Source organism: Nasonia vitripennis, chromosome 2 (assembly GCF_009193385.2).
Source record: "Nasonia vitripennis strain AsymCx chromosome 2, Nvit_psr_1.1, whole genome shotgun sequence".
Lineage (NCBI taxonomy): Eukaryota > Metazoa > Arthropoda > Insecta > Hymenoptera > Pteromalidae > Nasonia > Nasonia vitripennis.
The window spans coordinates 13,310,009-13,336,946 of record NC_045758.1 but is presented as its reverse complement, the minus strand read 5'-3'; the positions used below and the strand labels follow the sequence as shown (position 1 = coordinate 13,336,946).

Here is a 26,938-nt window from a genome sequence, read left to right as displayed (position 1 = left end):
TTAATAATGGTTATGCTTGCTCGAAGCGAGTGCGCACTCCGTGATGTTTGTTGACAAGGGTACGAACCAAATTCATGCAATGTACATACACGCTGTAATAACGGTTAACGTGTAAAGGGATAAGTTCGAGTACTTACAATTAGAGATGAGCTCAATTCTTGCATGTGAGACGGAAGCTATGATGAACGACCTTGACTTTTACCTGCATTTTTCCAAGTCGCAACTATTTCGCGACAAAAGTGTTACGCGTGCCAATTTAAGCCCACTGTATCGTTGTTTTTTTAGATCTTCGTAGTAAGTACACATTTGAGCAGAGTAATACTTATACAAACTCGTTATATCATATCTGCGTATTCTATATCTTGCCGATTTCACATGCAAAAATCACTATTGATATCTCAGATTACGCCACTCCGCAGTCGCGTCAATGCGTTATTGACAAGATTATTGTTACATTTAGCTACTGGCCTCTTTCACCAGTGTTTCCACAGTCGCAAGCTCGCGATGAAACTTTAAACTACATCGGTATACAATTAAACTTTCATACACTTTTCCCAGTGCACTGATGCAAAAACAATATAAACATATGGATTGACTTTGATTTGCGGAATAAATACCAATCGAATAAAAAAAATCGATCGAGTCGCCTGTGCATACGTATTTGTAAACATTCACGCAGTATTCTGCATTAAATTAACTGGTAGGTATACTTACAGAAGAGAGTGGATGATACTGCAAACTTTTGCTCTGTTGATGTCTCATATGCACCTGGATGGTCTCTTTTATTAAACTGTACGTTGTAATTGTTCCATATTGTGCGATTAGCGGAGCAAGACACCGCTTGAGACGAAATCGCAGGTAAGTTATAGGGCCAGATAAAAAGACGATTTTTGTGTTCTTAACGTATGCCTAGTCAATTCTAGAGATTGAAAAATGTTAAGATATAATTTATAATAACATTTAATATCTAGACAAACTATTAATTTGAAACTTTCGCAAATAATACGTAACTTACCACCTTCCTCACAACTCGATCAGACAAAACGCAATCAAAAGTTCCAGCGTATAGAGTGATCGCCTAGATCGTATTTCGCATTTCGTGAGAGGATAAAAAAATGTGCAACTCTTGATGAATCTCATGAACTTCATCCTAGAGGGATGCGCTCAGCAGTCTCAATAATAATCCCAGAGCTGCGGGTACCCCTTTATGATCCTCTCGTCCTTCAGTTCGATCGACGGTCGGCGCACCTTTTCCTACGCTAGCGCCTTGAGCATCATCAGGCTGATGGCCGGAGTCGTGTCGTAGTAACGAAGGCAAACGAAAGGCGTTATGCCTTTGCAGTCCTCGGCAAGCACATTCACGCCGACGGACAGAAGTAGCCAATGTTCTTCTCATTCCAGCTTGGATTGAAGTGCCCGCAGGCGTTGGTGCAGCGCGATACAACATCGATCGCTCCCAGATCAACGCCCGCACCGCGTTTCAGCAAAGTTTCCAGCAGTCTCCAGTGCCGAGACTTACTTACAGCCGCGAAGTACATAGCAGAGATTCGCCAAACTTTTCAGTTGCTCGTCGACATTTACGCCCTGGCCCTGGAAAACAAAACGGCACAGTTGAGAATTCACGAATTTACATAGCATACGCGACTTTTCTGCAAAAACCGAATTTATAATTTACGGCAGTAGCTTGTTGGCTTTTCTGCTGTTGGTCGCGTAAAGCACTGGCGTCTTCCGTGCTCGTCAACGACGTTGACCTCGACTCCTTTATCGAGAAGCCATTCGATCAGCTGCACTTGCTTCTGTTCCACACTTCCACCGCAATGTGTAGAACATGTTGGCGAGAGGAGTAGACTAGACGGATCAATCGCTCGTTCTTTGGGGTAAGATTAGTTTGAAACAGCACATGGAGAATGGTCTACTTCTCGTCGACCACCTGCACAGCATGCCGGCGATGGCGATCCACGGGAGCAAGAGCTTTCCGAACTCTCCTTTTGAGTTGAGACACCGCTTGCGAGTGATCTCGACGAACGACTGACGCTGCATTTTATCAAAGATTTTGACTTTATCGTCCGGATTTGACATTACAACTTGATACAGACAATAAATAACGTCCAAGTCATTGTTGGTACTGAGTCGGCCAAATCGGTAGCTTCCTATGACTTTGAGTTCTGCCCTAATCGAGGTCATCTCCGTAGTTTTTAAAAGCTAACGATGCGCAATCACTAGCTGCTGGGAAAACGAGAAAATCGCATGATTAACTTTCGGCTGGTCGAAAGCTTGTTTACGAAACCGGCGTGCTCTTTCGAAAAGTATAGAATTCGACTTTTTGTCGGAGTTTTACTTACAACGTATATTTTAACGATTCTCCACGTTTGTAAACTGTCAAGGTGATGCCAATAAGGAGACTGACTAACTCGCTCTCTCGATCTTTTTTCGTTCTTTTAGGGTTATGGGCTCCAAGCCATGTATGTATGTGCCCCGTTGTTGATCTTCAGCTGCACGTATTGAAAATACAAAGTAAAGTACTTATCAAGCTATCAGCACGATTTGCACATACTCGGAAGAGAGACTGACCGGCTTTTGTAGGTATACTTTTTTTATATGCCATATAGGTATAGAAGAGGACTGAACATGTCGGTGCAAGCGTGATGCGTAAGTAGAAGAAAGAGAACAGATAAGGCACTATAATAAAACGTTAGTCCTCACGGCTCACCCCCTCCTATCCATCGGGCCTCGGCCCTCGGCGTTTGTGTATTTCGAATTCTGAGATTTCTGACTCTTGACACTCTTGACTGTTATACCGACGGAGCGGCGGTGAATCCATTGCAACCTGTAATATCGGCGCAAGTTCCATTGGAAACTGTTTTATAAACGCGAGTTTCCAACCTATACGCGTGCAACAAGTCCCGGCTTGAACAGATGGTTTCTGGCGCGAAATCTAGCGCAACACTGCGTATAGAATGTAGATGGAGGCCAATGTTCCCAAACCATCGAAAGTATCGGAGGTATATATTTATACGTAATTGAAGCTCACAGTTTGTTTATTTTTTTGGTTATTCTCGAGTTTCAAAGCATCGAGCAAATTATGAGCAGATTGTTTCGTGATCTTTGTGTATAATGGACGAAGACTTTGATATCTATGGGGATTTGGCAAGTATTCATGAAAATGAGAACGAGATTGGAGAGGAAGAGCACGTAAGTTCTTGAATAGGTTAGAGATTTTAAATAGTTTGCCTTACTTACGACGGTTTTACCGCGATTAATCATTAGGCCAACAAGTTGAAGGAGGTAAAGGATAACTTGGAGAAGGAATTGCATGAATTGAAATTAAGACTGGTAAAACTTGAAGGTCAAAACTGCCTGCTCAAGACCAATTTTTCCTCTTTGATTAAGACTGCCAAAGCTGAGATTTCCAGAAAAGATCGTACAATAACGGATTTAAGGACAAAGTAAGTGACTTAGTTCCTTCTTTTTCACACACCTTTTGTTAAAACGTGTTTAATTTTAGGTTAGACAACTTTACCTTTCGAAGGAATCCGCATCGAAAAGTTGAGCCAACTTTACCTCCTCCATTGATACCACCAGTCATAGATCCTCTTGCTCAATTCCAAGACATAATTAATAACAAATTTAGTTATCCTCCTCCTTCGTTGAACTTACCTCTTAATGGCCTTCTCTCCAACAACAATCAATTCTCTTTTCCGCCTCCACCAATCACTTTTTCCACCAATGATAACCATCACAAGGAAAAACAAGAAGAAGTTTATGAGGATCATATGAGCCCCGTAGAAGAATACATTGGTGCTGAAAGCAAATCTGATAGTGAAGATGTAAAGGTTAAACAAGAATATCCAAAAACTCTATATGGGGAAAGATTACGAAAGAAACTCTTGGCAGAACAAGAGAATGAAAGAAAACAAAAGGAAGCCGAATCAAAAAATAGGGAAGAAGATAAGAAAATTGGAATTCAGCAAGAAGAGGGCAAGAGTAATGATATGAAGCAACATGAAGAGCAGAAAAATAGAGCAAGGCAAGAGGAAGACAAGAGAAACGAGTTGAAGAGACAGGAAGAAAAAAAGACTGAACTAAGACGACAAGAAGAAAGTAGACGTCAGGAAGATATGAAAACTGAACAAAGGCAGCAAGAAGAAAGGAGAAATGAAATTAGATGTCAGGAGGAAAAAGAAAAAGAGCAAAGATATAAAGAAGAAATGAAAAATAAAGCAGGACAAAGTGAGGAAATAAAAAACGAGATAAGACATCAACAGGGAGAAAAGAAAACTGAAATTAGAAAACAAGAGGACAAGAGAAGTGAAATTAGAAGACAGGAAGAACATAGAATTAAAATTAAGCAAGAGGAAGACAATAAAAACGAAATAAGGCAGCAGGAAGAAAAGAAGGCTGAACTAAAAAAAGAAGATGAAAGGAGAAGTGAAATCAGACGACAGGAGGATAAGAAAAGAGAGCAAAGGTATCAAGAAGAAATGAAAAACAGAATGAAGCAAGAAGCAGAGGAAAAGAGAAACGAAATAAGAAGAAAAGAAGAAAAGAAAAATGAAATTAGAAAGCAGGAAGAAATAAGCGAAATGAGAAAAAAAGAACCACAGAAAAATAAAACAAGACTAGAGGAAGAAAATAAAGATGATAGAAGGAAATATGAAGAAAAGAGAACAAAAGGAAAATATCATAACAAGAATTGTGACATGATCAAACAAGAAATAAGCATAATGGAGGAAAAATTACGAGAGAAAAATATTAAACAAGAAGATGTCAAAGTAAAGAGTGAATTTGTTGACCAAGCAAATAATAAAGAAAATCGCCATTTATTTGTTAATAAATCAACTCAAGGACTTGCTAATAATCGAGATAGAAACAAAACATTAGATCTTGGTGGAATTCCTAGTGATCTTGTGATCCAAAAAGATATTTCAAGTTTTGATGAACATATAGGCACAAATGGTAGTCATATATCTAGTAAAAACTATACAAATAATCGAAATCACGATGATTATTATGATTCTTTGAGACGCAAAGATTATAAAAATCAAAATCATAATGCTCATAATTATACGGATGATTGCAGAAGTAATGACAACCGCAAAAATAATACGAAGGAAGAATTTCACAGGCATAGTAGGCGTGATATGCATCAAAATAAAAGAGACCATCATAGAAGCTTTCATAAATCAAGTGATAGGCAAAGAAGTAAAAGTAGTCATCAGACAGACCGGGATTCAAGTTATAAACATAGAAGCAAAAGTAGTTATTATGCAGATAGAGATCCGAGTTATAAACAAAGAAGTAAAAGCAGTAATCGCCTTAACAAGAATCCATTTTATAGACATGATGGACGGAGAAGTAAAAGCAGTAATCGGATTAACAGGAATACAAGTGATAGAGATAGAAGTAGTAGCAGTAATTGCTCTAACCAGGATCAAAGTTATCGACCAAGTAGTAGCAGTAATTGCACTAACAGGGATCTAAACAATGGACAAATAGATAAAAACAGTAATCGCTTTAATAGGGATCCAAGAATGAAAAAAGATGATTGTATACCAGCCAGTACAGTTGTAAGTACTTATAACTGTAGTAGAGCTCCAAGAATAAAACAAGAAGGTGATGTGCAAAACAGTGCAACAGTAAGTCCTTATAACTGTAATAGAGATCCAAGAATAAAGCAAGAAAATTGTATTCAAGGTAATTTAGTAGTAAGTTCTTATCACTGTAATAGAGATCCAAGAAAAAAACAAGATAATCGTATTGATGTCAACTTCAAACACCATTCAAAAGATGATGCACTAGAAGATCAATCAGAGGAAATGACAAAAAGAAATCATGACACAGTGAAAATTCAAAAGCGCAGAAAACGATCGAAATCTGAAGAAGTAAAATCACCTAGAAAGAAACGACGAAAAGATGAAGACTTTATTGAATCTATGTTTGCATCAGAAGCCTATGGAGTTCCTACAAGAGAAAGTAATCTGACAATATCCAACAAAGAAACAGAGAAGAATAAGGAATCTAAATGCGAAAAAGATATTAATAAGTCAGACAAACATTCAGCCAAAGTGGTGCAAATGACAGATGTAGAAAAAATAAAAGATGAACAACAAAAATCTCTTCCTGACACAGAAACTAAAAACAATAATGGAGTAAAAGATGCAAAAGAAATACTTCTTGCTAATGGATTGACGAAAGATTCAAACATTTCAAATAAGACAAAGCAAGAAAGTATAGTGCTTAAAACTAATTATGCTAAATATTTACTAGATGATGTAGAAGAAGGAGAAATTATAGATTCACAACCATCTGATATATTTGATGAGGATGAAGAAAACCTAAACAATAGGTTAAAGGCACTCAAAAATCAATTGGCTAATCTTGAAAACGAAACCAAGACTCAGGAAAGTGACAAAATGAATACAAAATTCATTGATCAGCAATCAAAGCCTGATAAGCCGATTAAGATTGTTAATTCAAATAAAGACATTTGCAAACAAGACAAGAAAGAAAAAGAAAATAGAATATTAAAGAATCAAGAAAAAGAGAAATTAGAAGATAAATTGCTTTATTCCTTACTTACTACAGAGAATCCGATGTATTTACAAAATACTTATTCTGGCTACAATAAGAGTACTTCAGAAAATCCTTTGTTAAGTACCACAAAGTCTTTAGTTCATGATTCCAACATAAACAGCAAACCAATTGAGAAAAATTCTATGCAAAATTCCACATTAGATAATCTGAAACAAACCAAAACTCGTAAAAAGTCTGAAGTAAAAACTATTATGAAACCTTATGTTAAAGAAGAAGAAAAATCTATAGAAAAATCCACATTAGATAATCCGAAACAAACAAAAACTCGTAAAAAGTCTGAAGAAAAAACTATTATGAAACCTTATGTTAAAGAAGAAGAAAAATCTATAGAAAAATCCACATTAGATAATCCGAAACAAACACAAACTCGTAAAAAGTCTGAGGAAAAAACTATTATGAAACCTTACGTTAAAGAAGAAGAAAAATCTATAGAAAAATCCACATTAGATAATCCGAAACAAACAAAAACTCGTAAAAAGTCTGAAGAAAAAACTATTATGAAACCTTATTTTAAAGAAGAAAAAATTCTGAATGACCATTCAACTAAAACTAACACTTCCATTGAAAAAACTGAAAATACTATTGCGGTAAAACCTATGCAAGAAGCTCCTGCTACCAAACATGGAAAGATTAAAGATGTTATTGCTAAATCTACTTTGGATACAGCACACACACAAACCCAGAAGAATCCTCCACTTATCCATAAAAATAGCAACGAGAAAAATGAGATACAAAATAAAGCTCATGATGATGTTTCAAAAATAGAGGACAGAAAATCCTGTCCAAATAAAAAGTTTATAGAAAATAAACTTAATACTGACAAAGAGGACAATACCAAATGTCAACAAAATCATGACGTGGTAAAAAATAATTGCACTGAGACAAAGAAAAACAGTTTACAAAATAAATCTGATAATAATGAAATGAAGCAAGAAAATAAGAAATATTGTTCATTTAAAAAGGTTGTAAAAAGCAAGACAAATACAGAAAAAGAAGAAAATGCTGAATTACACGCAAACCAAGATGCAGACAAAAATAATAGCTGCACTCAGAGAAAGCAAAATGTCAAAGCTGAGAAGTTGCAAAGTAAAGACACGCAACCAACTAGTACCGATAATTCTAAAAAACACGCTTTGAAGCCTGCAGTGGTTTCTGAAATTCCAGAAAAGAAGAGTAAGATTGATCTTGGTGATGCGATAAAGAAAATTATTCCCAAGTCACAACTTGGTAAAAATGTAATTATTATAAGACGTCGCAGAAGACCAGTGCAATTAGCAGATAGCCCTCCAGTATTAGTTATGAAAAATGATAGTCTAAATAAGTCTAAGTAACTTTTTGGACATCAAAATGCACATATGTACATACAAAATTAGTACTTTTAATTTAATTACATCGAGTTTATATCTTGTAAACATGTATATTAGTAAGAAAAAACTGTAAATTAAGAAGTGTATTATATTGTATCATATAGCATACTCAACTGCTTTGAACCAAAGTAGGGAAGGAATAAGAAGAAATCTTCCGTTTTAGTTTTTACCTTTTACACAAAGTACATTTGTAGTTTTTATATTTTTCTATAAGCTAAGCAAATGGAGTGTAAATAAAGTGTGCCCTATTTTTGTGTTTGTTAATATATGATTAAAAATAAATTATTTAAAAATTATACATTTATTTACTTGCTGATCATTTAAAAAATTACTATTATCGTCAATGAAATTCATAATACAAATATTTGAACGTGTATCACGTGATATTTGGTATGAGGAGTATACACGGTATAGAATACGGACATACGGTAATAGGTAAGTAGAACTAGCTACCCCATTTTTTATAAAATCGAGTTCGATCAAGCATTGAACTCGTACTTGAATGATTAATCGCGCTTCCCATAGAATGCATTCGCGCACGGATCAAATACGCTTTGAAAGAAACTGTTGGTTTGTGTTCGCAATCCTGACCGTCGAGCGTACGCTGTCATGAGCGTAAGCCGACGTCAGGACGCGCGACCGCAACAGACCCGAGTTTGGGAAATAATTATTATTCCACCGTGCTTGCTTTTCATCATGGCAAAAAGGAAGAATAAGTAGATGCAATGCCAAGTTCTAAGATCACTCCGCAAAACTTCGATATTCAGACTGAAAAAAATTCAGTAGAGAAGGGGACTTGTTCTCATAGTCAAGACAATTAAGAGTGAAGGTTTTTTTAATTCTCAGAACAATGTCTCACAAAGTTCCTGCTTTTGAAATTGATGTTAATTCTCCTGATGGATTGATGCCAGTAAGTACTTATGATTTTATATTTATCAATGAATTGTAAGATGGGCCAGACCTTGGTTAAATGAAAAATTTGTTATTGCAGCAAATTCAGGCATTGATTGCACCACCTTCATCCGATGACTCGAATGTACTGAAATTAAAAAGGGAAGAAAGAAGGCATGCATACTTTAAGCGACCTGGTCGAGGACACAACAGGGACTCCTGTGATGCTTGCCATGATGGAGGAGAGCTGATCTGCTGTGATAAGTGCCCAGCATCCTTTCACCTACAATGCCAGTGAGTAAACTTGTGTTTGGACAGAACTATACTGTGAGGTAGACATTATGCTTTCTTCTGTACTAATTTTAATCTTCTCCTGCAGTGATCCTCCATTAGAGTTATCGGATATTCCAAATGGGGAATGGATATGCCATGCTTGTCGCTGTGCTATGAAAAAAGAGAATTCCATTGGAAATAAGAGAAAGAAAAAAAATGCCCTAGAGGTTCTTGCTTTGGCAGCCTCTTTAGTTAACCCAAAAGAGTTCGAGCTACCTAGAGAGTTGCAGATACCTATAACGTTTCCTGGGACGGATAAGATAGATCCTGTATCTTTCAAAAGAGGAAAGCATCATAACTCTAATAACATTAATGGTTAGTACTAAATGAATACAAGCTAGCTTTGTTTTCCTGCAAGACATTGGAGTTCTTAAATAGTAGTTCTTTTATATATAGCAAATACAGCACAAATACTAACGTAGCAGTGCAAGATATTTCCATCATGCTATACTACATTTTTTTTTCTTCAATTTTTTGCATCATGATCATATTAATTTTGTTTACAGGCAAAATTCACTACCACGAGTATGGATCAATTACTCCACTACCAGCTCGTCTTTGTTTCGTGTGTAGAAAGAGTTGTAGGAAGGCTCCATTAATAGCGTGTGATTACTGTCCTCTCTACTTTCATCAAGACTGCTTAGATCCTCCACTTACTGCATTCCCTAGTGGTCGATGGATGTGTCCGAATCATTTGAATCATTTTATTGATCAAAATCTGTTAACCTCATGTGCTGCCACTGAGAGAGTCAAACTGTGGGACAAGTTTGCTCATCAGCAAATCGATCAGCATGCTGTGAAACTGCAATTTTTAAGAAAAGCACACACTGCTAATCCACCTTTTAGGATAAAAGTAAAGCATAATCTAAAAGCAAGAGTAAAAGTTCCAGCCAGTGTAAAATTTCAGTATGCAAATCCTCCAGAGCTTGATCTATGCAATCTGTACAGGCCGGGTAGTTTTTTATACACTGCCAAAAGAAAATGTTATTCTGATAGTTCTAAGACTGATGGTGATTTTTCACCAGAAGAGAAAATGGAGGAAGTCAAGTCGGAGAAAAGTAAAGAGGTTGATATCATGAACAATGGTGTTGTAGATATTAGTGAAAATGACATTGTAGAAAAATGTGAAGAGAAAGAGGGGGGAAATGAGGAAAAAAAGGAGAAGAAGGAGAGTGTTGAGAATGGGAATAAGAAAGACAAGGATGAAATAGTACAAATTGAAAGAACTAGCGAAATAAGTGATGGTGGCAAATGTGAAAGTGATAACGATTTAGAAGAAAACATTTTTATAAGAAGTGGTTTAGGTTTAAGTGTGAAGGAAGGTATTAGTATTTTAGAGAGGCCAGTGTTGGAAGCTTTGGCTCAACAAAGGCTAGAGCAAATTATAAATCCAGAGGACGAGTATTATCAAAATTTAAACTGTACATCAAAAGCCAGAGCCTTATTGTTTCCTTTGGGCAAGACTGCTGGCCCACCTATATTTATGACCTGCAGAACACTGAATATTGGAAGCGGTGGTGATTCTGATTTGTTGTTGAGTCGATATGGCAACTGCAGTTTTTTATCTCCCAAGCATGCTGTTATATTTTTCGACAAGGTAAATGAGACACCAATTTAGTCGTTAATACTTTTATTTCGCTTCATAGTTATTGCATTATATAAGCAAAGTGTAAAATCATATATCCATCTGGTATACAAACTTTGCTTTTCAAACACCAAAAAATAGTGTATTGTATTAAAATATATATCTTGTATTCTTTCGCATTGTATATATTGCTAATCCATACGTATTTATTTACAGACAACCAAGCGGTACGAGTTGCTGAATTACAGCGAGCACGGAACGACCGTCGACAACGTTCTCTACTCCTGCAATTACAGCATTCATTCGGCGGAGCACGAGTTCGCGGATGGGCACTCGCTGAGGACGAAGGATATGGACACGGTAGAAATCATAAAGAAAATCGCTTACAGAAATAAGCCAGCTACGGTGAACACTCCCGAGAAGCAGTGTATCTGCAAGTGCGCCAAGAGGAAGGAGAGGTACAACAGCGATATCGATAGCATGGGCGAGGGTTGGGAGGGCAGTGCCATGGTCGATCACGGTTCCATCCTCACCTTTGGCTGTCTCACCTTTGTGTTCAGCGTGGTCGACGTGTACACGAGTCGATAATACTCAGTGTTGTACAGATTTCTTATAAGCTAATTTTTTTTTTTTTTTTTTTTTTTTTTTATAAAGCAAACTGTTATTTATTATTACTATAAGATGATATGTTGCTCGCTCAAAGAACTCAGGTTACTGGAAATTCGCATCAGTTGTTCATACTTTATAAGATGATAACAATACACGAACAAGTATGTTTTACACAAAAATACAGCTGCTCATCGTCTTTCCTTCTCGCGCTGAAAAGAGAAATAAATTAAAAGTTTGGTTTTTTTAAGTATTCGTCCGTGTAAATACGCAGTTCGCCATTCGCTGGAAGAACTTCGCGCGTGTTCGTCGAAGACTGATCGAATGTAATTCGTAATCCTATATATTATGCGCATCGCGACATCGCGACGTAGAGAGGTCACGGACGATTGTTCGTTTTCACTTGCACGTGTGGAGCTCGACGCTCTTGTTGCAGGTGCTGCACTGGACCTCGCAGCACCAGTGGAACTTGCAGTCGCACCTCTCGCTGATGGTGCTCTTCTGCGTGTTGTAGCCCCGACCGCAGCACAGGAGATTGCAACCGTCGATGCCCGACGACGTTCTGTTGCAGGTTCTTCCGCGAGTACCTGATGTACGACAAATCAACGAAAGCAAAAGATGTTATTAATTATTCCAGGCGTCAATGTTTCCTATTTTAAAAAAGCTTTGTAATTCGTTTCTTTTTCTTTTTATACTAGTAGGTATTATACAACTATCACTTGTTACATTAGATGCAATGATACAATTTGCTGTTTGACGCCACGTTGAGCGATCAAATATTGTATTTTGCAAAGAGACTCTCGGTACGCAGGTGCATAATCTTATTAAACTGTATTTATAGTGATGTATGTGTAAATATTACGAAAACTGTTATCTCGTGCACCGGGAGTAGTTGACTCGTTTATAAACGCGTTCGCTGCGAGTCGACAAGTTCCTTCGCAGGAAACGAAAAGTCTGTAAAAAGAATTCACCCAATAAAGCGTTATTCTTGTACTTATTGTAAAAGAGAAAGTTATAGCACATTGCCGACGATTAGATTAGATTCTTCGGATATATCCAAATTTAAGAATGTAAAAAAAAGAATGAACGAGTCGCAGCGTACGCGTTAAATTCAGGCACAGAGAGAAAAAGGTTCTCCAGTTGCACAAGTGCCAAGCTTGGCTATCCGCAAAACAAAGCAGTTTTGAACCTGGTTTTCCTGCTTTGCTGGGCCTTGCTGGAGCCGCTCATGTTATAACTGCCCGAGGCTTATTTCTCTCTATGTATTATTAGTAGCCAAAACGTGCTAGCCACACGTGTATCCACTTTCTTAGCGTGCAAAGCACAGGAAAAAGAAACTCGTACGCACGTTCGCAGTATAAGATGTTCGAACGCGTTGCCAAACTCAGACAATACAAACCTAACGAGCCCAATGATGTGTTCGCAAAGCAATAGTTGGGCGAGTCGTCTAAGTACACCAGGTCGTTGGCAGTGGGCAGAGAGTATCGCGGATCTCTGATCGACAGTCGGCCCCTTCTGTTCACTTTGACCTCCGTCGCTCCGTCGTACTTGTCCAGCAGATAATCTCCTGCGTTTTGAAAAGCCATCGATAACGATTAACAAGACGAATCTGTAGTGCATGATTCTCTTAGCTTTTTGAGAATCTATAATTCTTATCACTATTGTATGTATAGTCTGCGAACGAGTGAAAATCAGATCAGCCGCGTAAAACGCTTTCAAAATCGCAGTAGCCATGTACGTAATAATACGTAGGTTTAGTTAGTATAATTTTTTTAAAGAGATGTATGTACAAGTTGAACTAGATGTAATTCATCAATGTGTAAATCGAATTATCCGTGATATTTTTCAGGATAAAAGAATATTAAATTTTTCTAAAGAAACAAACAAAGGCAAAACGAACTTGGATCTTCAAAGGAGCAAAAAAATCTATAAATATGCGGATTGTCTAATCGAATGTGATAACATTTTTATTATGTTAATAAAAATCTGAGAATTTAATTTAAAGCAACGAGTGTCGTACGGTACACGTCCCCGTCATCATCATCATCATCGTCTCGACTAAAAGGAAAAAAGTCTACTCTAGCAGTATAGGCATTCCCCGCGTATAAACGTAATTGTCCTTTCATGCTCGCCACGTCGATGCGTATAAAGGTGCTTGCGATTCCGCTCGCGTGTGCGCGCGCGCATGCATAGAAAAAGAGCAGCCTCCGCTAGCTCGCAGATCTTACCGATCTCTCGAAAGGAGGCGAGCTGCTGCCAGCATGTGATGAGGCTGCAGCTCCCGGAAACTCCGTGGCACTTGCACGTCACCTTCGAGCTCTTAATCACGGCCTGTGTGAGAGAAAGGGAAAAGAGAGAGAGAGAGAGAGATTGATAGAATGCGATAGCAATATGCACGTTGCACACGTACTCGTCGGCCGGCCTCGTTGTTATGGAGATTCATGAGACTCCTGCCGTGCTGGCGACTGCGCCGCTTGTAGCTCCTCTCGCGCTCGCGAACGTCCACGAACGACTGGGCGAACCTGCGACAGATAATGGTGGGTGGCATTGATAGCCGCGGCCGTACAGGTTCTCCAGATCGATCGATCGATCGATCGGTTTGACGGCTCAATTGTTCGCGACACTTGTGTACCACATTTGCTTCGCGAAAATTGTATGTAAATTAACTCACTTGTATCCATACTCGAGGTTGTCGCCGCAGCCGCCCCAGATCCACTCTCGATTGAGATCCTTGGGCCTGCCGCTCCTGGAGCATCCGCAGGAGGACAGCTGGCCGTCGCGACAGGCGCGGCCGAGCGAGTACACGACCCCCGCGGCCGTTATCGCGTGCACGAACGCCGTCTCTCTGCTGCCTATACACACACACACACGCACAAGCGAATTATTTATCTCTCTCTCATCTCCCATCTCCCATCATATAACGTATGTATGCGCGCAAAGGAGATGCTCCTTCGAAATCTTAATTTATGTGCCGGAAGCGAGAGCGCTGAATTTCGTCGGGGCGAAAAATGTATTAACGCACTGCCTCCGCGCGCAAATTTATCGGGCTATTTACCGGTTCGGTTCGCCAAAATTGTGTAACGTATATTCCTGCGAAAAGTTGCATTATATTATACCTATGCCGAGAATCAATTATGCGCGCGCGATACCGCGCGTCTTTTATCGCGGCTATACTCTCGTTAGCATTGGCCCGCGGTATCGCGGTATATTTGCAGCTCTGTAACGACGATACCTACCCAAGTCGAGTACCGGTCCGAAAACGCTCTCGTCGTTGCTAGTGGAGCAGTTCCAGCGCCGATGCCTGAACTGGTGCTGGCACTCGTGGATGCCGGCCTTGGCACCTCGAGCTACGCAAGGCATGTGATCGTGGGACAGTTGGCACAGCTTTTCCTGGCCCTGCGACAGGCCCTTCAAGGACGAGCAGAGGGACGAGGCTTCCATCGTGCGGACGTCCACTATTCCGGGGAGATCGCTATTGCCGGAGGACGAGGTGGCCGGCTCCAGCAGAGAGATGCCCCTCAGACCGGAGTATCTGCGATCGCGATGAGAGGCAGGATACGGTTATTCTTTTATTGAGTTGTTTATACCGCGAGGGTTGTTGTATGTGTAACTCGTGCCGATCTTTTTTTTTTTCAGACCGAAAGATATACTCACATCCACGTCCCACCGCGTCTCGAGCCAGCCAGACTACCGAGCGCGAGCTCGAGCAACAGCAGAGCGAGCAGTCGTATGTCCAGCGCGCTTTTCACCTGAAAGCCATCAACACACGCTATAGCCAGCATAAGTACAGCGGCCAGCAACAATATCCCTGGCGAATTCCTCTCCGCGCTGCCGAGTATCTCTCTTATATACCGCTCGCCTCTCTCGGCGGCATTCGAGCGCGACACTCGCTCCAAAACGACGACTCTCTCGCGCTCGAGAGTGCGACAGACCACTTCTTGTGCTGGTACTTACTCTCGCGGCAAAAGATCGCCAGGATTGTGCACCGACCGCTCTTTCGCTGCATCGTGAAAGTAACCGTGCGCGCGCGCGCGCGTATACTGCACCATTGCGTGTAATACATTCACTATTGTTATAAATATTATACTCACGGATCGTGTCCAGTGCCGGGACGACATCGTGCCGAAGTATTTGGGGTCAGGGCGCGACCACTACTTCCATGTGCTGCAGCTATTACTCCCGTCGAGGCGGTAGCCGATGGCCTGGAACATCCGGCTGAGAGATGAGTATGGAGACGGTACCAGTGTGGACTCTCCAGACTCGGCGCGTAGCTCTCCGTACTACTGTGTGCAGCGAGAAAAAGTGGTTTCGATGTAATTGACGCGAGTCTCGAGGGGGACACGCAGAAACTGATAAGTATTCGGCGCGCGCGCGTATTTGTTTAGGAAACGCGGGAGAGAGAGAGAGAGAGGGAGAGATATAGGTTGATAGGACGGTTTCCTGGCGCGTACGATGATTGGAATTATTAATTTTAATTAACGACTCTCACCCTCTGCGCGCACAAGCCTAGTCGCGGTAGCAGCAGCAGACTCTCTGACGGTCGTCCCTATCGGCAGCTCGTCGGGCTTCCTTCTGCATGGTCGCGCACTCCTGTCGCCTCTCTATGCTCGAGATCGCTCGACGTCGATCCCGCGCGCTGAAGAAAATAACACTTTGATTTCGGTTAATTGACAAGCTGCCTATACCTCTCGCTCGAGCAGCAGCAGCAGCAGCAGCAGCAGCTTCGTTCGAGAATTTCGCTTTTTACCGATCGGTCGGCGAGATACGCCGCAGAGCCGCGTGCGATCGTTTTGTTTGAACAAGGTGAACGACCCAGTTTGCTCTCGTCGGCGAGGATATGACACGGGAACGTTCCTGGGATAGAGGACGTGCGCGTGTGATAAGACGAACAGCGTATAATAGTCGTTCGTTTTTGGTCGGGCGCGCGGCAATAAAAAGCTCTCTCGCGGGCAACGCCGTTATGACAGCCGATAAAAGGTTCAGGGTGTTTGTCGAGAGAGATTAGGCAATTGCGCGCGGCGGGACACATCAAAGGAGGAACGATTTTCACGCCGGGAGTCAAGCTTCTCGACGCGGCGGGATTTTCTATTTGGCTTAATATTACTTCTCGAAGCTACACACGAATCACTGCGTACGCGCTGTAATAACAATCGGTTTGGAAACTTTTATTTCTCGAAATGAAAAAGGCGTGTATACCAGTAGCAGCCCGGAGAACGTTCTCCCGTATTAAGCGCACGCCACCGATTCTCTCGCACTCGGCACTGCGCGCGTATAATCCTTCGCGGTCAATTTCAGATAAGAACAAATAGCCTCGCGCATATACGCGCTGCTCGTCGCGGCCTTACGGCAAGTTCACGGGGCCGTTCACCTTGATACGATCGTTCTCGCGCCGCGTTTTTCCGATCCCGAAGGGAGTATGTAACGTATCGAGACTCGATATACAAATACATATCCGCCGAGGCTCAGCGCAGGGATGTTTGATTTTCTTGCGGGTGTATAAATACTCTCTCGCGTCTCTCTCTCTCTCTCTCTCTCTCTCTCTCTCTCTCTGTGTATTCAAGAGCGCGGCGAGCCCTTTCTTCAAAATCACGTATGTACTCTGTTTGAAGCCCAAAAGCAAACTTTGCTCGCGCGCGGCACGTACCGCGACTTTTCCGAAAGGAATACCCGTGTATGTAATTGCGCATATATTTGAACGTCGCGCGCGCGGGCCTTTATAAGTCGAGCCGCGACCGATAAGCGAGAGAGGGGCCATATTATATACAGTGTATTATACACTTTGTGAGGAAAAATCGTAACGAGAATCGAGACACCGCGGGGGTTTGTGTACCGGTGCAATTACTCGCCGCGCACGCTGAAAAATCGGTACGAATCGGTATGAGATAACCCCGCGATAATAGGCCCATAGGCCTCGCGCGACGACGATCCATTACGCCTCATTATAGCGCCTATTTCTTCGCTCTCTCTCTCTCTCTCTCTCTCTCTCGGGCCTTTAACGTCCCAATAAGTATACAGCCGCGCCGAAAGGAACCGGCCCCTGTATCGCGGCGCAGCTCGCAAAGAACCAGTAGACGATGAGAGAGGAAGAAGCAAAGGAGGAGGGGGAGGAGGAGGACGGGAGAATAAAAAAGGGAGCTGCCGCGCGGCTCGGATAAAAGAGAGACGAAAATCATGAACGCAGCGAGTCTTTCTTCCCCGCGTGCTTTATCTTTCGCTCCTGTGCTCTTTTTTCTATGTCCGCGCGCGCGCTTTTTGACTGACAAATAAATTAATGAAAGGTGAGCGGCAGGAGGGAGGGAGGGAGGGGGGGGGGTGAAGCTTGATGTGAAAGGAGTGCGCTCAGCTTCGAGCTGAGAAAAATAATGGACGGAGATTATTTTGGCGGCTGCGGTGGCGCGCGAGTTATTGCCTCGATAAAGCCGACACTGCCGGACGCAATTACCTGTATCGCGGGCTAATTAATTATTTTTCGATCAACGACTGGGAGTTGACGTTCGTAGCGCGGGGAGCGGACCGATTAATTTTTGCGTAACGAAGGACGAGCGGCCTCGATTTCGCGAGTCTCGAATACACTTTAACAAGGAAAAATCGTCGCCTAAGAGAGAGAGCATTATACAAGCGGAGAAACATCTCGCGGAAATCGTTAATTGCCCCCCTCCGAAGATATTTCATACTTTTAATTTCTATTCCCACGACACAAGCGCTGCACTAGCACTCCTTGCGTATAACTTACAAGCTGCGCACGGACACAGGCGCGGTGTTACAGAAAATTTATTCGCCCGTAACTGCATCATTACCGGCTGGGACTTTACGAGTCTGCGCGCGTGCGGCGATACGTTTTAAAAATACGCACATGCTAAGCACCATGGAAGAATTAGACACACACACACACACACACAGAGACACAGCAGCTGATTCGCGCACAGACACAAGGGACGCGGGCGCACTCGCGCGTGAGATATCGTCGTTTCGGAGCTCACACACTGCACGTCAAGGCAGCTCTCGCGATCGCGACTGGTCTATCGGTCCGAGCTCGCGTCCGGAGAGCGAGTGCAGCCGCGAACGGAACAAGTACCTATATAGAAAGAGCGAGAGAGGACGAAACGCCGCCGCGCAGCGACTATAGCTCGCGCTTTACACACGCGCACACACACGCACACACACACGCAGGTCGCCTGTATAGGTACCTACCTACACAGTAAGAGAGACTCGGGAGAAAAGGGGGAACCGACCGCGAGCTTATCCCTCTGTCGGCGGCGCGCAATATCCAGTCAGTGGCGGCAACCTGGCTCCTTTCTCTCCTTTTCCCTCTCGCTCGCTCTTAATTCCTATCTCTCTCCCTCTTCGCGAGAGCGGTATACCTTTTAGCGCGCACCGGCAGCGCGGCTCCTTCTTTCTTTCTCATTCACTAGAGCGCATACGCACGCGCTGCATACCGCGCATCATCCTCGTCCTCCGCGAGTCCAACTATGCACTGCGTCTGTCGGTTCATTGGTTCCAAGGTCTCTCTCTCGCTCTCTTCATCTCACTACAGGCTTTTGTCTAATTGGCCGTTGCGCCCGCTCAATTAGCACCGGCGTTTTTCCGGAGCTGCTCTTCCGCGCCTACGCGCAGCTGCCGCCAGCGAGAGCGAGAGAGATGTAATTATTATGCGAAGTGCGCGCCCACGACGAGCCGAGATGGTTTATCGCCGCCGCTACTGCTGCCTCGTCTGTGTCACTCGTGTAAGGACTTTCGAGGATTAATATGTATGCGGCCGATGTGTGTAGGGCAATCGAGATATGTCCGCCGGTGTTTTATGCGCCTCGAGAGTGCTTATATTCTACTAGTCGCTCTCGGTTATATCGACGGCTGACTTGCGAAAATTTTCGCGCGAGCCGCGCATAATCGAACGTTTCAATCCGCGGGAGAGAGGAAAATTTATTAAACAACCCTGGAGTTTATGCCCGCGTTGAGTGCACGTAACGGCCACCGGCGAAACTTACATAAAGCCGCCGATTTAACCGCGAAGCTTTATCGAGGACGCATTAAAAACAATAAAATAACGCCCGTAAAACCGCTGTAAGCACGCTGCATCCTTATCAATTTTCCCCCGGAATCTAGTTGAATTAATAAAACGGCAGTTGTACACAGCCCCGTAACGGTGAAGACGCGGCAGAGGATGTGCCGCTACCGCGCGTCTCTCTCTCTCTCTCTCTCGTTGCGATCTAGATGCGGTATACGCCCTCGATAGACGGGAGAACTGCGACGCTTTGTTCGCCGCGCGCTCGTTTGTACATGGAGGCTAATTTATCCGCGCCGATTTTAAAAGGCCCGGATGTAACACATGCATCGGCAGCCGATCCGCCGCTTCTACCGCGATGATACGTGCGTATTTTGCGCAGTATAGTGGGTTATTAAACGCGATACACATCGGATTTATAAATCGAGCTGCGTACACGACGAGAAATCGGACGCGTGGGAAGATCGGGCTTCCTCTTAATTACCTCGTAAATACGTCGGATCGGCTTTGTTCTCCTGTAAGCGCGGACCTGCTTGCACCGGAACTTTGGGCGGGCTCTGTGTCGAGAGGGACGAGAGGAGGTGTGTTATAATTCCCCGACTTAGAGACCCGAGCACCACCGGAATCACCTCGTACGAAATTATAAGCGATAATCCGGGAAAAATTCCCTACTCCAGCGGGATTAGAGGCGAGCTTTTCGGCGAACGCGGATCGCTCTTGCGAATAGCTTCGAAATTCGCAGCGGTGTATCGTCGCCAGGTATATAGAGGCGCAGAAGAAGAAGAAGAAGGAGAGAGGAAGTCCTTAATTGCGAAAGAAGCAGTGAATCAAAGCCCGACTTTCTATTTTAATTGAGTTTTTATGCCTGCGCTCGTGGGATTAATTAGAGCGGCGGTAACGAGAGAGAGAGAGAGAGAGAGAGAGAGACTAGGGCGTGCGTGTGTGCGCGTCGAGATAACAAAAAGGCGAGTCTCTCGTGCAGTCTATGTGAAAAAGGAACGGTTTCTTGCGAAACGCACACGGCTGTGGGCAACTGCGTATGGGCGGCGTGTAAGTAGGGCTTCGGCAAACATTTTATACTTACAGCGGCGGCGATTTTGAAAGTCGCGATATAACGCAGTCGTCGTTGGATTAGCCTTCGGATACGATAAGAGAGATGACTGATAATACTTGCGAGTCCAGGAGAAAACACCGGAGTGTATACGTCTGTCTGATGAGAAATCGCCCTAATCTTGCATCTGCTCTGCTCATTTGCATATATCCTCACGCATCTCAGGCTTTCTTTTCGCCTTCTCTTCTATAATACAGCGCGAAAATTGTTTATAAGCAAAATCAAGTGTTCGATTAGTCAACGACAGCCCTGACAAGCCGCTTCGATCTTGACACCCACACCGCCGCATTATAGTACATGTATTATAAGACACGTCGCGCGATTTTCGGTAAAGCGCGCCGCCATCACCGAGAGAGAGAGAGAGAGAGAGTAACAAACTGCGCGCGCATTATACACGGCGGCTCGAACAAGGCTCGCTTGTCGGCTGTGAGTAAAAGGCAAATTCAAACACGAGAAAGACGTGTGTATACACTTAATGCGTTGCAGGAGCAGGAGAGGGATCCTTTGGTCCAGAAAGCGCTGTGTTCCGCCGCCTGTTGTGTGTTGTATACCTCTTTCCTTCCTTCCTTCCGTTCTCTCTGTCTCTCTCTCTGCCTGTAGTAGTAGCCGCCTTGATTTATGCTCGATATATAACTCGCTTTCTTTATGGGCGAACATACGCGGGCTTCTTTCTCTCTCTCTCTCTCTCTCTCTCTCTCTCTCTCTCTCTCTCTCTCTCTCTCTCTCTCTCTCTCTCTCTCTCTGCGCTGTTATATAGGTATAGGAGAGGAGGCCGATGAAAGTTTTATTTATAGTCGCGCGCGCGAGCGGAATCCGTATTTATAGGCGCGTTTTGCTACAGTTTTAGAGGCTTTAATTGATTGCCCGCCTCGTTTTATCTCCCGTCCATGTGCAATATTTGCGTTCGTTACGCCGGCTCTTCGCTCACGCGGGATTGATTAGTTATTTCCCGACCCGAAATTCCTCGGGGAGGTTCACACATGGCCGGTCGAGCGGAAGAAAAATGCGCACATTATACGCGTGAAAAACAATACTTGGACGAAGGAGAGAGAGAGAGAGAGAGAGAGAGAGAGAGAGATCGTTCGCACACATGCGCGAAACTCCGCAGCAATTGCATTCCGCGTAGCAGCAGCAGCAGCAGCAGCCGGTGCACTGCAGCGCACGCAGGGGCGTGTCGTGTGAAACTCGTCGGCTCTCGAGGGGGAAATTTTTTCTCTTCTTTTCCAAGGATCTTAAATTCCCCTGTGCTGCAATTGACGCTTCTCGTACCTGCGCTCCCTCTCGTGTAGCGTAGCCATATACCTGCGGCATCGGCACGTCGCACGTGTTGCTGTACAGTAGTATAGGTGTACCTAGCCAGAGGACACAAGCCTTTGGGGCGGAGAAGTGCGCGCGGGCGCAGTCCGATATCCGCTCGTAAATAGGAAGCTCTAGAATAATCGAGGCGACATTATGCTATTTCGTCCTATTTCGGCCTTTATGACCGCGGGAATTCCCGAGAGGGACGCCCCGCGGCGCAGCGCAGCTTGTTCTCGGAGTAGTAAGTAGGTATAGCTACAGAGAGCGGAGACTTGGAGACTTTTCGCGCTGCAGCGGGCTGCGGTAGATTTTCCCTGCGCTCTCTCGGGGCCAATAATCTTTATGGGTTTACAGTGTGCGTATAGACGACACGGGCCGCAGCAGTTTTGTGATTTCGATGCGAAAAACCCGGCGGAGATGGTTTTTTATTTCTTTATTGTTCCTCGACACTGTTTTCGACTGCGGCGCGAGATCTACTCGTAAAAAGGCTTACGATCCGAGCTTATACAGCGCGTAGCCTGTAAAGCGATAAAAACGAGAGACGCTGAATTGCCGCAGTTCTCCTAAACAAACTGGCAATTTTGATAATTAAAGACAGAAAACGTGAGGGCATTTCGCATCCCCGTTTATAATCCCCACTCTCGCTCGCTCGCGCGCAACAATATAATTAACATTTTTCCGCCACTCGACGGCCTAGTGCTATTTGCACGGTTTTAGTACGTGTGCACTACATAATGTATTATACAGACGCGTAGCTAGGTGTGTGGACTGTAAAGGGGGCAAATTACACGCCATCGTCTAAATTACACTTTCCTGTGCTATTTCAAAATCGACGCTGCTGCTGCCGCTTCGAAATCCGAAATCCGCGGATAAGGACGAGGAAGCGAAAAAAATCCGAGCTCTGCCTATACATATACATATATATATATCGTTATAATTCCAAGTAGTGGAGAGAAGGCCAGCTATATATGGCGGAGGGGGAGGGTCGGAGCCTTATACATCCTACTGCCGCTGCCCGCTTTCCGAACTTTAATTTGGTTGGAGAGTTGGCCTTTTCAAGAGCAGCCGCGAGAGGATTCTTTCGAGCACTATACCTGATCCCCGGACCAGGTATATGCATACGCGCGCGCGGAAGACACCTACAGCCGTAGGGGAAGTGGCGGGAGCTGCCACTTTATTATTCCTCGTAGCGCGCGCTAGAGGCGAGTCTCTCCGTCGCTAGCTCGCAGTGCCGTAATTAAGTGTCTCGAGAGCCCGCTCCGTGCGGCCTTTATTTATTTCCTTTGACGCGTCGCCCTGTCTCTCTCTCGCTGCACTGGGGGCAAAGATGGAGAGAGAGAAAGAGAGAGAGAGAGGGGAGCTTTTATTACGCGAAATATCAACCTGCGATATTTTCATTGCGCGTCCTTGCCTGGCTTAATGTGTGTCGACGTTTGCTCTGCCGATCGAATGAAAATCGGACGGACTAGTCTACGCTAGATCCGTCTGAGCTGATGGCGTACAAAGAAAATAACGAGGATGATTGTTATCGTAAAAAACTTTATTAATTTCAAACCACTCGATCACAGTAAATTACGTCGTAGAAAATCATCAAAAGTGAGTGCTCCAAATATTCTTTCCGTCAAGTCAAGTGGGTCCTTTTGTCGCGTAATTGCCTTGATTCTCTCGCAGCAGGCATACTTACTGTAGCTCACTATCGTCCTCGTAATAATATCAGGCAAAACGCGATGTGCTGCTTCTTCGATCTTATCCTGCTCTTCTATTATTATTATTCGATTTTAGCTCGACTCGTAACCCGGGTTATGTCCTCCTGGTAGATAGAGAAGGCTCGAACGTCGTATAGGTTCTAGTTGGCCTCTAGGCTGAGGTCGCGCATATCAGCTGGGCCAAGCGCTTTTGGTCCTCGACCAGGAGATCCAGGAAGGTGCATCTATATAGTACTCCCACAGAGCTGCTCGTCCTTCAGCTGGATCGACGGCTTGCTAAGCTTTATCAACGCCACCTTCCTGAGCATACATCTCGTGGCCGGGTTGTGCTGGCGCTTGATAAGTGGGATGAGACCGAAGGGCGTATTGCCTTCTTGGTCCTCGGCGAGCAGATTTGCGCCGCTGGACACGATCAATTTGACGTTGTCCGCGTTAAATTGCAGGCAAGCGTAGTGCAACGCTGTGCGGTCCTCGGTACTTCACAGCTCGACGTCGGCGTTTCGTGTGAGCAAGGTTTCCACCAATTCCGCAGTTTTATTCTGAAATTCAAGCACCATATGGAGCGCTGTTCGGACATATGCCGCCTGTGCGTTCACGCCCGCGCGGCGGTATAAAAACAATTCAATATTGTTTTTTTTATTAGATTATGTAAGACGTTAAGTCCGTCAAAGTTCCTGACGGTGACCGTCGCTCCGTATCTCATCAGCAGCGGCACTAATTCCCTGGCTTTTCTTCTTGAAGAGTATGAGTGATGCTCGAAAAATCCACGCGGAAGGAATTTTCCGATGATGGGCTTCTTTTGCAGTATGGCTGGTTTGATTACAGAATCCTCCTGCTTAAGAAGTTCTGCGATTTCAATTTTTGAGCGACAACCATCGCGGAAGATCGCAGAGAGCGATTTGTACAGAGTAGTCTGCATTGAACTTCACTGGTCCTTTTTTCCTCATGGATCGAGCCATCTTGGCCAATTATATTGACTCTCCGCTATGGCGAACGGTACATTTGCGAACTTTGTTAGTCTAGCTTTGAAAATGCAGCAATCCGACTTCTTTGGAGTGTGTAAACTATCACTGATTTTTTCGGAACGAGACTCCAGCGTATTGAGAAGACAACCGATCAGCGCGATGGTCTCGGAGAAACTGACTGGCAATGATAGCATTCACCAGCAGCTAGGTGGACAGTAGCGTCGGTCGACAGTGCTGCCAACGTATTTTGGCTTTTGAGGTTAGGTATAGCCTGCTAGCAAAAGCTGAATTACGTTGACAGCACTGCCGAGAACCGGCCGGATTGACGCCGCCCACTAATGCGCAATGCGCATTGGCCGGGTGCTGCTGGAGAGGGGATGCTTGGCACTAGTGTCTAGTGATGGGCGATATTTCGATATTTTTCACTAATGACTCTATGAACTATCAATCAAAACCTATTGATATTGATATGTACTCTTTTGGCAAATGCCAAGAGCTGATGCATAAGTTCAAGCAATCTTTATTGTGTTATCACTTTAATTGACTGAGATTTGAATTTGAGATTTTGGTCCTAATCACAGATGCCAAGCAAAATGTGAAATTCTTACCTAATGTACTCGAAGCCACAATGAGTGTTCCAATGGGTTCATTTTTAGTTTAATTTTGTTGAACAAGACATTTTGCACTATTATCATGCCAATTTACACAATATCTATTAATTTTACAATCAATTATGTATTGCCTATTGCCTTGGTACCTCTGGTAGAAATTGGCTGATTTAAAATGCTGAAAAAGCTAAGAACTTGGTAGTTTTCTTTGTCAGTTCTTGTTACAAGATGTAACGCTTTTTATCCTAGTTCTTTGGCAGTTCTTAGATCGAGCTGTTTTTGAAAAGTAATGCCCAAGATAGACTATCCTTGTGCAGGGCTCGGGTTCTCGAGTCCCCGGTCGCTCGAAATTTTTCGGATGATTTTTCGCATGCAAATTATTATTCTATATATACTTTCATTAAAAAAAAAACTCGAATACAAGCCTGCTAGTAATGATTTTCCAATTCTAACCTCGAATCGCCATTAACCACGTGCACCTGAGTCGTGTTATTTCGCCAACTATCTTCGGAAGAAAATAGTTAAGAATACTCAATCTAAAAACTGCCAAAGAACTAGGATAAAAAGCGTTACGTCTTGTAACAAGAACTGACAAAGAAAACTACCAAGTTCTGAGATTGTGACAACCTCAGAACTTCCAAATAACTTGGATACCGTTTCTACCAGGGACGGTCAAGCAAAATATGAAGTTCAGTGCATGCATATTATATAAACTTTGTACAGATAATGGAGTAAGATTATATTAAATTTAACAAATTAAAGTATTAATAAAATTATTTATTATGATTATTTTCCATTATTTCTGCTAAGGTAACTCAATATCAGGCTACTCGAACTATATGTTTTACAAAATTTAAAGGCTACCCCAAATAAATTTTGAAATTGGTTGAAATCGCACTTTTTATCGTCACTGCTAGCTATAAAAAACGAATAAAATAACATGTAATTTTATATAGATGACATTTATTCCAATGGATTATTCAACGCAATTATATCTGCACATACCTTACGCGCATTAACAGATTTCGTTGATAATCAAATTCGTGTAATTTGGATAGACGGCTCGCGATGAATGATTGAGGGCTCGAAAAGTCGGCTTGCTCTCTCGAGGAGTTTCGAATTCCGCGCATAATTCAAGGGAGACTCGTAAATACGCGATGTTAATTATTCTGACGTATAGCTACAATTTTTACGCGCCTCATTGATGGAGTTTCTCGCGCCGCTGCTGTAAAACATTTATTACCGCACTGCCGGAGTACATTTTCAGAGCAACATTTACCTCTCAAGCCTCATTTTCACGCAACACAACGAGTATCGCCTTGTGTGTGTGTGCGACGTGAAATTTTAAGGCTTCGAGTGTGTGTACGTTATTTCGCAGTTAGCGTCTCGCATCACGCAAACATTTGTTCTTGCAATTGATATATATTTGTTTAAATAATAAGACAAACAAATACAACACGTTATATAATTAAACGCACGCAAATACATCCATGATTAAATTTTAAATGAAAACCATTTCAAAATAGGTGCGAGTCTTAAATGCATCCCTGCATTAAACCGAGCATTAAAAGCAATCCAAGAGCCCCGCTGAAAATTTACCCCGCCGTCGAAAAAAATGACAGTCGCACATTTTCGACCAATAACACTTTGCATCGGTAAGCAGAGAGCGGCGGCTGCGGCCTCCCGTAATCGAAGTGTTCGAAAATCACCGATAAATATTGCATGCTTCTCTCTCTCTCTCTCTCTCTCTCTCTCTCTCTCTCTCTCTCTCTCTCTCTCTCTCTCCCATGTACATGTATATCTGTGGGCGCGTGTGTATGCGTACATTGTGCAGAGCGCATTTGCGCCGGCTCGCGTTTATGGCTGGCCCG

The 26,938-nt window shown here is 43.3% G+C and overlaps 3 protein-coding genes and 1 long non-coding RNA gene across 5 annotated transcripts; 2 read left to right on the top strand and 2 right to left on the bottom strand.

Moving 5' to 3' along the window:
- Positions 1-660: 660 nt before the first annotated feature.
- On the bottom strand, positions 661-2,700 carry LOC116416184. The gene is made up of 5 exons (XR_004226717.1): positions 2,572-2,700; positions 2,343-2,492; positions 1,676-2,226; positions 1,016-1,590; positions 661-919 (listed from the first exon to the last, which is right to left on the bottom strand). It is a non-coding gene; the product is annotated as an uncharacterized LOC116416184 (long non-coding RNA).
- Positions 2,701-2,890: 190 nt separating this feature from the next.
- LOC100678459 (uncharacterized protein DDB_G0283697) lies at positions 2,891-8,243 on the top strand. Its single transcript, XM_008214292.4, has 3 exons — positions 2,891-3,192; positions 3,268-3,446; positions 3,506-8,243. The coding sequence occupies exons 1-3, from the start codon at positions 3,115-3,117 to the stop codon at positions 7,923-7,925; spliced, it is 4,677 nt and encodes a 1,558-aa protein (XP_008212514.1). The 5' UTR covers positions 2,891-3,114; the 3' UTR covers positions 7,926-8,243.
- A 329-nt stretch (positions 8,244-8,572) lies between these two features.
- LOC100122152 (PHD finger protein 12) lies at positions 8,573-13,380 on the top strand. The gene is made up of 5 exons (XM_001605704.6): positions 8,573-8,871; positions 8,953-9,146; positions 9,232-9,500; positions 9,692-10,782; positions 10,987-13,380. Exons 1-5 carry the CDS (start codon positions 8,812-8,814, stop codon positions 11,356-11,358), a joined length of 1,986 nt encoding a protein of 661 aa, XP_001605754.1. The 5' UTR covers positions 8,573-8,811; the 3' UTR covers positions 11,359-13,380.
- LOC100120030 (protein Wnt-5b-like) lies at positions 11,392-18,765 on the bottom strand. 2 transcript variants are annotated; one of them, XM_031923699.2, is made up of 9 exons: positions 15,866-18,765; positions 15,468-15,659; positions 15,031-15,125; positions 14,613-14,908; positions 14,048-14,228; positions 13,787-13,898; positions 13,605-13,707; positions 12,776-12,943; positions 11,392-11,963 (listed from the first exon to the last, which is right to left on the bottom strand). In XM_031923699.2, the coding sequence occupies exons 2-9, from the start codon at positions 15,492-15,494 to the stop codon at positions 11,776-11,778; spliced, it is 1,170 nt and encodes a 389-aa protein (XP_031779559.1). In that variant the 5' UTR covers positions 15,495-15,659; positions 15,866-18,765; the 3' UTR covers positions 11,392-11,775. The 2 variants fall into 2 exon arrangements, with proteins under 2 accessions (XP_031779559.1, XP_031779560.1); XM_031923700.2 differs by having other exon boundaries at positions 15,468-15,656.
- Between the last annotated feature and the right edge of the window lie 8,173 nt (positions 18,766-26,938).

Bases quoted from the DNA above. Each gene is read 5' to 3' on its own strand.
- LOC100678459 (XM_008214292.4), top strand. From the start codon at position 3,115: ATGGACGAAGACTTTGATATCTATGGGGATTTGGCAAGTATTCATGAA. The intron at 3,193-3,267 runs GTAAGTTCTTGA...ATTAATCATTAG, and splicing joins AGATTGGAGAGGAAGAGCAC to GCCAACAAGTTGAAGGAGGT. The intron at 3,447-3,505 runs GTAAGTGACTTA...GTTTAATTTTAG, and splicing joins ATAACGGATTTAAGGACAAA to GTTAGACAACTTTACCTTTC.
- LOC100122152 (XM_001605704.6), top strand. From the start codon at position 8,812: ATGTCTCACAAAGTTCCTGCTTTTGAAATTGATGTTAATTCTCCTGAT. The intron at 9,501-9,691 runs GTTAGTACTAAA...TTTTGTTTACAG, and splicing joins TAACTCTAATAACATTAATG to GCAAAATTCACTACCACGAG. The intron at 10,783-10,986 runs GTAAATGAGACA...ATTTATTTACAG, and splicing joins CTGTTATATTTTTCGACAAG to ACAACCAAGCGGTACGAGTT.
- LOC100120030 (XM_031923699.2), bottom strand. From the start codon at position 15,494: ATGTCGTCCCGGCACTGGACACGATCC. The intron at 14,909-15,030 runs GTGAGTATATCT...TCGCGATCGCAG, and splicing joins AGACGCGGTGGGACGTGGAT to ATACTCCGGTCTGAGGGGCA. The intron at 13,708-13,786 runs GTACGTGTGCAA...TCTCTCACACAG, and splicing joins ACAACGAGGCCGGCCGACGA to GCCGTGATTAAGAGCTCGAA.